Raw genomic sequence first — 12,686 nt, 5'->3', positions numbered from 1 at the left:
CGTATGGAAGTTTAACAAAAGCTTAATAAATTATGCATACCTCAAACTCTCCCCTTTCAAAATGTAGAACTCCAATATTGTTGAGCAACTCTATTGGCACTTCTTCATGTCCCTTTTCCAAAAGACCACGTGCCTGTGATAATATGGAAAAAAAAAAATTAAACCGTCAACAAAAATGGAAAAGGAATGAACTAGAAAAGAGTACTAAAGAAAGAATTAGGTGATAAAGATAATAATATGTGCTACTGTTTAAAAGCAAGGAGAAAAAAATGACTCAGGTACCATCTAAGACCTAATATGGGTACATACTTGGCACAATGATATTAAGAAATAGGGATAAATTACAAGAACCTACCTAAGGTTTGCCATTAAATCACTTTCCATTAAATGTGTTGCCACCTTACAGAAACCTAATTGGACCGTGTTTAACTAAACAAATACCTGCTCAAGATTACTGGCAGCTTTAAAATGATCTTTGAGATTTGTATGCTATTTTTACAGATTTTTTCCACAGATTTTTCCTTAAGCCTTTATGACCACTTTTTGGTTGATGATCCTTTTCTTATTTGAAACTGTTGTAAAATTATCCCTCGTAGTTGACTTTTTGAGACCTAAAACCCTCAAATGACTTTCTTTTTACTTGCAATTTTGCCAACACTTTTCCCTACCCTTGGGAAATGTGCTGACTAATTTAGCAGAATTTTCCTCCGTGAAGATCTTGACCTTAGGTAGGTCCTATTATATTCAAAATGGTCTAAGTAGTTTTTGTAAAGAGTTAGTTTAATGGGAAATGAATATTCTGGCAAACCTTAGGTGGGTTTTTGTAATTGTCCCTGAGAAATATGCAAGTAATATCTAATTTTAACAGGAACTTTGGGAACCAGCAGTTTACAAGTTATCATCCGCGTGCCCCTCTGACCCTCCCCGTTATGCCAACACCAAGCATTATACACCCAGAAAGACATATACCAAATAACTACACATTTGTACTCTATCAAGAATAAAGAAAATGAAATGCAAATGAAGTACATACCATATGGCAAAAGAACCATAATAAAGCAAGCATTCAAATAAAAAACACAGAAAGCTGGACCACAATGATCCAAACAAAAGTAGAATGTCATGAACTCCTAAAAACCCATATGGACAGAAGACGCATCAACCACTCTTGCACATTCTACCGATACATTAAAACCCTCACAACCTCATGGATGGTATATTTCTTCAGCACAAACAATGTCAAAGAGAAGTAATTACTAAAAGAATTCTTTAAATATCTTGTCATTGGCAGTTGAACAGACAGCACACAAAACAGCTTTACCCTCTGAAGCATTGAAATACCAAGCACAACAGTTGTAAATAGACAACAATTATAGCCTGTAAATAATTAATCAGTCCAAGGTGTTATGAGAACCATTATACCCCATAAGCAACCAGATCAATACTTTCCTCAATTAAGAAAACCAAAAGATAGTATTATAGGAAAGATTAACAAAGAAAGGCCCTTACTGTTCTGAAGGCCTCTAAAGCTGCTCCTGCATCTGTTGAAATTAGCAATTCTCCAAGATCCAGAAATGCCTGTGTGAATTTTAGAAGAGCAAAATAATATGGGAAAAAGATCAACAGAGAAGCATGGCCAAATTGACTAGAGATTATAATGAATACATAATTAAAATAGGAAAGAGAAGCCAAGAGAACCCAAAAGTAAATGAAGAAAATAAAACAGCATTATTTAAGGGACCCCCCTTGCACACTTCCCCAAAGAGATACACACAAATAAACATAAAATTCAAAGTTCTGCCAATTGATTAACACTTATCAGAATTCAGAAGTAACAACATGAGGAAATCAGATTGTGGGGGTGGTATGGAGAAAGAACAGGAACATGAGAAAATTAGGGGTCCACAGACACGAAGAGGTAGAGAAGGTGGAGAGGAATTAGCGGTGTGGAGTTCATGGGGATTCTCCAAGGACTATTGCTAGAAGAAACACAGGACGAAAACCAGTAAAATGCTATATTGAATTTGTAGAAAAAGAATAGTAATCTTGCATGTATTCCAATGTACACGGTTGATATCCTCTTATAGAGGAGAGGAGAAACATAAAATAGAAACTACAATCTATACAACCTTACCATCTACAAGAACTACCATAAATGAGAGAGATACATATTTACACTATTAAGTAAGTTTCCTAAGTTAACTTCCAATTCTAGAGAGGAAGGTGTTGAAAATAATCTTGGAAAAGATAAAGCCGAATTATATCTTGAAGATTTGAAGCTAAGGCGAGATAAGAAGATAAAAAGATAAAGCTTCTCTATTTCCGAAAAATTAGGAATTTTATTATCTAAATAAGTTGTTATTATTTTGTAATTTGAATGTCCTATTTTTTAGCTGGGAGATAAGTTGTATTGCTATATTTAATACAATCGTGTACCACAGAATATGGTAGAGTTTTTTGTGCTTTGGATCACTTCTAAATTAGAGTTTTGATTCTCTAAATTGTTCATGGTATCAGAGCTTAGGTTCATGTAAATCACCATACCTTCCGTAGCACATTAACTCTCCTCAATATGGCCGATTTCTCAACCAGCAGTGCAACCTCTGCTATCGGGCCTTCCGCCTCTCGATCAATCCTTCCATCCTCTTCTCCTATCTCGGTAGATCATCGTACTCTTCAAATCACACAACATAAGCTTATCGGGACCAATTTTCAAGAATGGTCTCAGTCAATTATGTTGGTGATGAAAGGGAAAGGTAAGATGGGGTATTTCACAGGTGGAACAACTCAGCTAGATGCTGATACACCCGAGTATAATACCTGGGATGCCAAAAACTCCATAGTGATGGCTTGGATCATCAATTTTATGGAGCCAAAGAAAGGGAGAACCTACCTATTCTTTAAGACAGCCAAGGAAGTGTGGGATGCCGTTCAAAGTCTGTATTCAGATATGGAAAACACAACACAATGCTTTGAGGTACGATCGGCCTTAAGAACCACCCGCCAAGGTAATAACTCAGTCACTAATTACTACAATATTTTATCTAAACTATGGCAAGAGATGGAGTGAAATATGCAAAGATGGTCGAGAAGGAGCGGGTGTTTGATTTCTTGCAAGGACTAAACTCTGACTTAGATGAAGTCAGAGGATGGCTTCTAGGGATAAAACCCTTCCCTTCATCAAGGAGGCCTTTACTGAAGTAAGGAGGGAAGAAAGCAGAAAAAAGGTGATGATGCACACAGCAACTGAAGTTAACAATCAAGGTGGATCAGCACTTGCAGTCTCCAAACAAAAGACAACAGCACCTCGAGGAGATCATACAAGAGATAGATCTTGGTGTGATCATTGCAAGAGACCAAACCACACCAAAGAAAACTGCTGGAAGTTACATGGAAAGCCTACTAGTTGGAAGGGGAGAAACTAGAATCAGAAAAGACCACAACCAGCCTATGCAGCGGATACAGAAGAAGGTACAAGTGTCATCCTAACTTCTAACTAGTTGGAAATCTTGCAGCAAGTTTTAAACCAAACAAGGGTTACAAAACCCACTTATTCTAAAGAAGTATCGGACCCAACAACCTCCCATGTGAAACAAGGTATAGTTTATGATTGTTATCTTTCTAAACTGCTTAATAAGAATGATTGGATTGTTGACACGAGGGCTTCCGACCATATGACCGGATCCCCTTTGTGGTATGATGGATTACAAACGCTATGAGAAGAATATAAAAGTGACTATGACAGATGGCACAATATCACAGGTTGAAGGAGAAGGTTCAGTATATCTAGATGGTTTGTGGCTGAAATCTGTTTTATATGTGCCTTCATTAAAATGTAATCTGCTATCTATTAGCAAAGCTACTAGAGATATGCATTGCAAAGTGACGTTTTTTTCTACTCATTGTGTGTTTCAGGGTCTCATTTCGGGGATGATGATTGGCAATGCTAAGGAGAGAGAAGGCCTTTACTATGTGAAAGGATCGGCTATTGCTCCCGCTTTTCTTTCTAGGTTACAGAATTCCTTTGTTTCCTCTATTGTTTCAGATTCTAACATCTACTTGTGGCACAAAAGATTAGGTCATCCGAACTTTCGATATTTAAAGATTTTGTACCCTCGTTTATTTGGCAATAAAATGAGTGATTCATTCAATTGTGAAGAGTGCATTCTTGCTAAACAAACTAAATCTTCCTCATCCCATTCATGCATATCAACCAACTAAACCTTTTTACATTATCCATAGTGATGTATGGGGGCCAACTAAGGTACCAAATCTAACCAATACTTGCTGGTTTGTCACTTTCATAGATGACCATACTAGGGTGTATTGGGTGTTCTTGATGAAGGAAAAATCAGAAGTGTCCAAAATTTTCAGAAACTTTCATCAAATGGTTCTCAACAATTTTGAAACATCCATTCATATCCTTCGTTCGGATAATGGAAAATAATACTTCTCCTCTGAATTCGAGACATACTTGAGTGACAATGGCATTATTCATCAAAGCACATGTCCCTATAACCCCCAACAAAACGGAGTTGCAGAAAGAAAGAATCGGCATTTGCTAGAAACTGCACGCACATTGATGTTCTCTAGTTCTGTGCCTACATCTTTTTGGGGAGAAGCCATCCTTACAGCAGCCTATCTCATTAATAGGCTTCCTACTAAAATCCCCAATTTCAAAACCCCATTAAACACTCTCATTACATCATATCCTCTCCTAACCCGCATGCTGAATTCCTTATCCCCTAAAGTCTTCAGATGTACAGCCTTCGTTCACAATTATCACTCAAAATTGCATCCTAAGTTCCGGAAGTGTGTGTTTGTTGGCTACTCACCCACCCAACCAGGATACAAGTGTTATTGTCCTAACACTAAAAAGTTTTTTGTGTTATGTGATGTCTCTTTTCTCGAGAATCAGTTTTATTATCCTACCACTAACCTGCAGGGGGAGATGTCTAGTGCAGTTTTGGATAGAGATAATTGTTGGGATGTTAGTATTTTGCCTGAAACAATTGTTCCTTCTATTCCCATTCTGAATACTATAACTTATTCAGGGGGAGAACAACAGAAATCTGCTGAAGAAAAAACTGCAACCGCAGATCCTCAATCAAAGTTGCCACTCAAGGTATATTCAAGAAGAAAGGATCTTGAACCGAGGCAAGACCAATCATCATTCCTGGAACAAGGTCCAACACATGGAGAGGGAGAAAGAAATGAATCAACAGTGCCAATTGAAGATCTCAACAGAACACGGAATGCTGAATCAGAAATAGAAACTGGAAATTCGGAGGCTGAATCAGTTGATCTGGATGTCCCAATTGCTTGGAGAAAAGGGGTAAGATCATGTACTAAACACCCCATTGCTAATCATTTGGTGTATTCTCGGCTTTCCCTAGGTTTCAGGGCATTTACTATAAAGATGGATGAGGTGTACATACCAAAAAACATTGGTGAAGCTCTACAAAATCCTGACTGAAAAAGAGCTGTAATGGAAGAAATGGATGCTCTAATAAAAAATGGCACGTGGGAACTGGTTGAACTACCAGAAAACAAGAAGGAAGTAAATGGGTTTTCACAACAAAACACAAAGCTAATGGGAGCATTGAACGATACAAAGCAAGGTTGGTGACCCAGGGATTCACACAAACCCAAGGTATAGATTATGAAGAAACCTTTGCACCCGTTGCAAAACTCAATTCTATACATGTGTTATTATTAATTGCAGCCAACTTAGATTGGGAACTACACCAACTTGATATAAAGAATGTCTTTCTAAATGGAGAGCTAGAGGAAGAGATATATATGAGAATTCCTCTTGGATTTGAAGAAAAATGGAAGATTTGCAGATTAATCAAATCACTATATGGGCTGAAACAATCTCCTAGGGCCTGGTTCAAGAGATTTAGTACCACATTACATCGGCTAAGGTATCAACAAAGGCAGTCTGACCATACCCTATTTACTAAGCATGTTGCTAATGGTCTAAAAACAATTTTAATTGTTTATGTGGATGACATTATTATTACAAGTAATGATCATCAAGAGATTAAAGCTTTAAAAGAACAATTACAGCAGACTTTGGAAGTAAAAGACCTTAGGCAAATGAGATACTTTCTTGGGATAGAAGTAGCAAGGAGCAAGGGGGGAATCCTTATATCTCAAAGAAAATATACACTAGACCTACTCAAAGAAACATGCAAGCTGGGTTGTAGACCAGCTAGTACCCCACTAGAACCCAATTGGAAGGCCAGTGTAGATGGGACAGAAAAAGAATTAGATAAGGAGAGGTATCAAAGATTAGTGGGGAGACCGATATACTTATCTCTTACCCGACTAGACATTTCATATGCAGTAAGTAAAGTAAGTTAATACATGCATTCACCTCATGGTAAACATCTTGATGCAGTTTATCATATCCTAAGATACCTGAAAGAAACTCCTGGCAAGGGTATTTTATTCAAAAAAACCGAAGACTGAGAAATTCAAGGGTTTGTAGATGCTAATTGGGCAAGTTCCTTTGAAGATAGTAAATCAACTTCTGATTATTGCACAAAGCTATGGGAAAATATTGTTACGTAGAGAAGCAAAAAACAGAGTGTGGTAGCTAGAAGTAGTGTTGAAGCAGAGTACCAAGCTATAGCTCGTGAAATAATATAGCTGGAAAAAATTATGAATGATTTGAAGATGCCTAATACTGATCCTACAAGATTATACAGTGACAGTAAATCTACCATCAGTATAGTAAACAATCTGGTTCAACGTGACCGAATAAAGCATGTGAGAATTAATAGGCATTTCATCAAGCAAGAGATTGAAGATGGTGGAATACACCTGGTGTATATCCCTACTGGCCTACAAGAAGCTGACATCTTTACCAAGGCAATGAACAAACAAGGCTTTGAAATGATAAGAGGTAAGCTGGGAATGAAGGATATCTATTCTCCAGCTTGAGGGGGAATGTTGAAGATAATCTTGGAAAAGATAAACCCGAATTATATCTTGAAGATTTGAAGCTAAGGCGAGATAAGAAGATAAAAAGATAAAGCTTCTCTATATCCGAAAAATTAGGAATTTTATTATCTAAATAAGTTGTTATTATTTTGTAATTTGAATGTCCTATTTTTTAGCTAGGAGATAAGTTGTATTGTTGTATTTAATACAGCCGTGTGCCACAGAATATGGTAGAGTTTTCTATGCTTTGGATCACTTTTAAATTAGAGTTTTGATTCTCTAAATTGTTCAAAAGGAATCAGTGGATACTGCAGCATCTTTGATTGATATGCAGGCCCCACATTACCATGCATGAACACGTGCGCACACAGCCAATCATGATCTTCAACAGAATTGAATGAAAGAATATGACTGCAAGGTATTTATAGACAAACTTACACCAGATAAAGATAAAGCTAACCAAGATAAAGAAGCTTAATCAACCGAATCAACTCTAAAGAATATATAGACTAGAGATAAACTCAATCTCAGACTAATCTAATTTTAAACTTAAACTGATATGATCATATTATCTTTAACATCCCCCTGAAACTCAAGTTTGTTGGAGAGAACAACTAGTTTATCAACAGGATGTACACAAGTGCAGCCAATAACAGAGCCACCGAGCCACTAGATAAGGAGGCAATTGCCAGAAACAGAGAATTGACCAACACGAGGGTGATCCAGAAATCAAGAAGAATTTAATCCAGAAATCAGAATAACTTAATCAACACACAGTTGATCTAGAAATCAGGGAAATTCATCATCATTCAAGTTGATCCAGAAGTTCAGGTAAACAAGGAGTCCAGATAAACAAGGAAATAATGCCACAGGAGCTTAGTGGCAACTAGAAATCAAAATAAGACTTCCAATAGTATTAGAATACAATGAATTCAGAAGAAAGATCAAAAGAGGACTTCCACTGGTATTAAAATACCATGAATCTAGAACAGAGGTCAAAAGAGGACTTCCAATGTCATCAGAATTCCATGCCCAGAATTCTGAAACTTGATGACTATATGAGCTGACAATTTCATCAAAAAGCAAAGATATTTTCCAAAATGCATTTCATGTATGTAAGCATGACACATGCATGTGTTTTCAAAAAATTTAATACCTTAACGCACTTGAGAACTTAACCATATCAATGTAAAAATTACAGACAAAAAAAAAAAAGAAGAGAGAAACAACACGCCCTGACCTGGGCATCACGTGGATCAATTTTAGCAGCTTTTTTGAGAAACTCTTGGGCCTTCTCAGTTTGCCCAAGCTGAACAAAAATGTGTCCCAGCGCCTATATCAAGAAAACCAAAGCTTCAGTTTGCTACGAGGGTAGGACCAATAACAGAAACTTGAACACGGGATAAAATTAAAGAATGAATCTCCAACATTTTCCTTATATTAAACTTACTTTCAATGTCTCACAGTTCTCAGGGTAAACCTCCAACACCTTTTCAAAGTTTGAAAGAGAACTCTTTAAGTCTCCCAACTTCAGTTGCACCTGTCCCAACCCTGCTTCAAAATAACCAAACACATAAAGATAAACAGGCAAGACAAGGTGTAACAAATAAGAAAACACAAAGCCCACAAAATAAATTCCAAGAAGGCAACACCACAGTGCATGTTAAAACTTGGCCAAGAGCACTTAGCATTATAGTCCATCAATTTATTTCTAAAAGGAAATAGCATGAATAAAAAGTCAAGAGTCATGGCTCAGCCTGAATATTCTAGGAAATCAATAGAAGACAAGAAAACAAAAAAAAATAAAAATAAACAGAGGGAAATAGCAACTTGCATGAACATTAAACAATTAATAACCAATATTACGAAAGACACGCGAGGGAAGATATGGAAAAAGGTCAGTAAATAAAAAATAAAAGACAATGTGGCAATCTACAAATATTGGGAGCTGTACAAACCATAATAAGGCAATACAAAATCCTGAGGCTTATTGCTTTCCTTTACAGCTGCCATGTAGTAAAGTCCAGCTTTTTCATAGTCCCCCTACACTCAAGAAAAAAATAGCATTTTTAATTTTGGCATACAGAAAAGGCAAAAAAATAACATAAGCTTGAGCAGTTAAAATGGTACAGTCAGTGACCAAAAGAGGACACAACAAAAGTGACATATGAATATTGACTTCTAAATATGAGAAAGGCCAAAGAATAATAGCAAAAAGAAAGAAAAGTGCACAAGGAGATACTCATAATGTTAATAGGAACCATTAGAGGACCTACAAATTGGGAACATGCCAGAAGAAACAAAATGTTCACGATTTTAATTTTTACATTGAGCTATGATCAGTATCTGTAGGTTATTAAATGAAGATACATGGGCATTCAGTGGCAATTCTTCTCAAACAGTTCCTGTGTCAGCACAATGACTTAACTAGACATTGGAACTTTATAAAGGTCAGACTCCATGGATCTGAACCAGCTAAATAAAAATAGAATATTTCCCATTCCATCACACCAAAGAAAGGGGCGGGGGGAAGATGACAAAATACTATGCCTTAAATTTTTATGCAACACAGAAATGTGAACAGAATCAGTTAAGAGATGATTTTTAATTAAAAAGTCATAAAGAATAAAAGAATGAACCACCATACCTTGCTATGGTAAGATCGTGCCAAATTGTAGTAAGAATGTGACTTTGTTGGCCCATGATTAGAGACAGCAAGAGCAGTTTCAGTCAGTTGCTCAACTAGAAAATGTTGACCAGTGAAGAAAAAGTGATTTGCCAGATAATTCAGTGACATTGCACAGTAGGGGTATATCTCAAAAGCTCGTTGCATTTTTTCCATTCCATTCCTAATACCAGCAGCTGCATAGATAATTGAAGCACTAAAATAATGAAATGAGAAGCCAACAGCGAGTTCAGACAAAATATGAATAGACAGCACCAAAAACTAGGAATTGATATGCATAAATGAACATAACACTTAACACTTATGTGCTCACCTTCATTTGTTTGCAAATCTAAAATGCCAAGTGCCACAAGAGCCTCAACATTTTCTGGGTCTAACTATAGTTATTAAATTTGTAAGACAATCAGCAATCAACATTAGTCAAAACTTGCAGCTTGAGAAACAGGTAGACATTATATTATTCATCCACAAACAACTATGCACTATGACTTGCCTGCAAAACCCGCCGAAATGCTTGCTTTGCCTTCTCAAATTGACCCATTTTGTACCGACATTGAGCTATGCCAAGTCTTACAGCTCCAGGACACTCTGGATACACTTGCAAGGCCCTCTTACAAAAGAAAACACACATTCAGCAAGAACAAAATCTAGTCCGAACTGAGATCATATCTATATTACTGAAAATTAGTTGGGGAGATAAACCCCAGTTAAAATAGACTTGGATATGGAATGCCACAGGTTAAAAAAGTTTGCATACAACAATTAAATCTGCAATTGACAAACCTTGTACAACTCCAAGGAATCAGAATATCGCCCACGGCTAAACTGAACACATGCCTGCATAAGTCCAAGGTCAGTCGATTGCCATAAAGTTTCAAAAACGAAAATACGCACTCATACAATCAGGAAGTATTTTAAAATTGTTTGTCTAAATATATAAAAAGCGCATCCCCCATGCATGAGACTCCCCACTTTGCAAGTGTTGGTGAGGGTTGTTTTTGTATGCAGCATTACCCTTGCTTTGAAAATAGGCTGTTTCCACAACTCAAAACACATGACCTGCCAAAGGAGCAACCTTACCGTTGCTACCAACACTCACCCACATTGTTAAAAATAGTATCCCAGCAAAACCCATATGGATAGGGCCATGGTAAACCAAGTTAGCAGGGGGGGGAGGGATTTAACACTACGTGATTGAGAAAACAATTGCAATAAAATAGGACATGTGCTTGACATCTATGTCCTTACAAGTGGTTACCAAGAAACATACTACTACAAATATTGTTTTGGGGGAGGGGGATTTTTTTATGCAAAAGAACCATTTTGGAACTAATATAATCCAAACAAGCAAAGGAAACAAAGCCCTTGACCAACAAATTACTGCAGTAGATACCAAACTTGGGATAGCACAGACCATCATAAAATTTGAATAATTGCTCACCGGTGTCAAATAAAAATCGTAAATACATGATTAGCTACTATGTAAGGATGATAACAATTGAAATTACCTGACCAAGAAGAGCTGGGACATTCTCACGATCACCATCCAATACAATCTTGAATGTAGAAAAAGCCTGTTCCACCTCACCCTTAGCCAGTAAAAGCTGACCTGTGAGCATATTTCATTAGCAGGTTCAGATCCCTACTGCGAAAAAATCCAGAAACACAGATTTATACTGATAAAAAGTCTAGGTTGCAACACTTAACAATCTGTGGTCCAACACATCTAGATTTGGAAAGCCCCACCACCCAAGAAGAAAAATCCAATAACAAGTTAGCATGCTTTGATTAAACAATTGACAAGTTATACACCTAAAAAAACAATTTAAATTATTTTTTCTGTTTTTGATTGGGAGGAAGATACCCTAGCGTGGTTTATTTAACTATTGACAATTTCCATCAACATTAACCAGTGTGGAATAACAAAGAAATGACAACATCATCATCCTCATAAGCCTTAATCTGACTAAGTGAGGTCAGTCATATGAATTCTTAACTCTCCAATTATCTCTATCCATGGATATAATTGCTGTAGGGCCATTATATCACATGTCATGTTTAAAAGCTTCCCACCAAGTTTTCTTTGGTCTTTCCTTACCTCTTGGCTACAAACTTCTTCCATTTCATCCACTTACCTCACAAGTACGTCTATTTGTCTTGTCCTCTGTCCAAACCATCTTAATCACATCCCATGCATCTTATAATTAATAAGTGTCATCCCAACCTTGTTACTAATAATCTTATTTCTAATTATGCCTTCTTTTGTATGACTACACACATCATAACATCATTTCCTCAGTTAAGCCCATATTTTGCACATATTTATATTTAATGCCCAACAACATGAGCTATACAACAAAAATAGTTTTGTAATCAGCAAATAGAACTTCTGTTTCGACGTTTAAGGGATTTTGAGATCACTTAAAATGTTGGATACACTACTTTACTTTAAATATCTTACCATGATTCCATGAGTAGTATCCTCAATAATCTCTCTTTTGTTTAGATCTTTCCCATGAATAACCTAATCTTCAAGTCTCATGACAATATCCACAGTTCTAATTACTACTTATATTCCATATATTTGATTTTGATATGCTCAATTTGAATGCTTCATATTCTAAGTTATCCCTTCATAATTCACACTTAAACATTACATGTCTTCTTTTGTTTATCCACCAAAATAATTTTGTCAGCAAATAATGTACATCAAAACACCTCTTCTAAGATGTGTTGTGTTTGTGTCCATCATGAGAATAAATCTTCAAATGCTTGACATAATCTAATTGTAATTAGGAAAGCCTTAATATATTCTCAAAAACAAATATTAACACACATTTATACTTCATGGTTAATGGGTTTAATAACCTCTACATAAACAAGCCAAGCTCCTTTCTTCTCTAAAACCCTCCATGGGACTCTACCATAAGCTTTTTCTAACTCAATAAATATCATATCCTTCTACTTGTACTAGACCTTTCCATTAGACACCTTACTAAGAGAAATAACAGAGACAGTTTGCATTGTTGTACTGGCATGTTAGGTATGG

The 12,686-nt window shown here is 36.4% G+C and overlaps 1 protein-coding gene across 1 annotated transcript in view; it reads right to left on the bottom strand.

Moving 5' to 3' along the window:
* The window catches only part of LOC127794418 (protein CTR9 homolog), a 52,575-nt gene that overhangs the window by 14,835 nt on the left and 25,054 nt on the right, over window positions 1–12,686 (bottom strand). Inside the window, exons 4-13 of the mRNA XM_052325475.1 lie at window positions 11,146–11,246; window positions 10,421–10,474; window positions 10,127–10,247; window positions 9,951–10,010; window positions 9,599–9,813; window positions 8,910–8,994; window positions 8,402–8,502; window positions 8,192–8,284; window positions 1,510–1,578; window positions 41–133 (exon numbers count right to left, since the gene is read on the bottom strand). Coding sequence (XP_052181435.1) covers window positions 41–133; window positions 1,510–1,578; window positions 8,192–8,284; window positions 8,402–8,502; window positions 8,910–8,994; window positions 9,599–9,813; window positions 9,951–10,010; window positions 10,127–10,247; window positions 10,421–10,474; window positions 11,146–11,246 — 992 coding nt within the window. The remainder of the gene's footprint in view (window positions 1–40; window positions 134–1,509; window positions 1,579–8,191; window positions 8,285–8,401; window positions 8,503–8,909; window positions 8,995–9,598; window positions 9,814–9,950; window positions 10,011–10,126; window positions 10,248–10,420; window positions 10,475–11,145; window positions 11,247–12,686) is intronic.

Source organism: Diospyros lotus, chromosome 2 (assembly GCF_014633365.1).
Source record: "Diospyros lotus cultivar Yz01 chromosome 2, ASM1463336v1, whole genome shotgun sequence".
Lineage (NCBI taxonomy): Eukaryota > Viridiplantae > Streptophyta > Magnoliopsida > Ericales > Ebenaceae > Diospyros > Diospyros lotus.
This window is presented reverse-complemented; position numbering and strand designations above follow the sequence as displayed.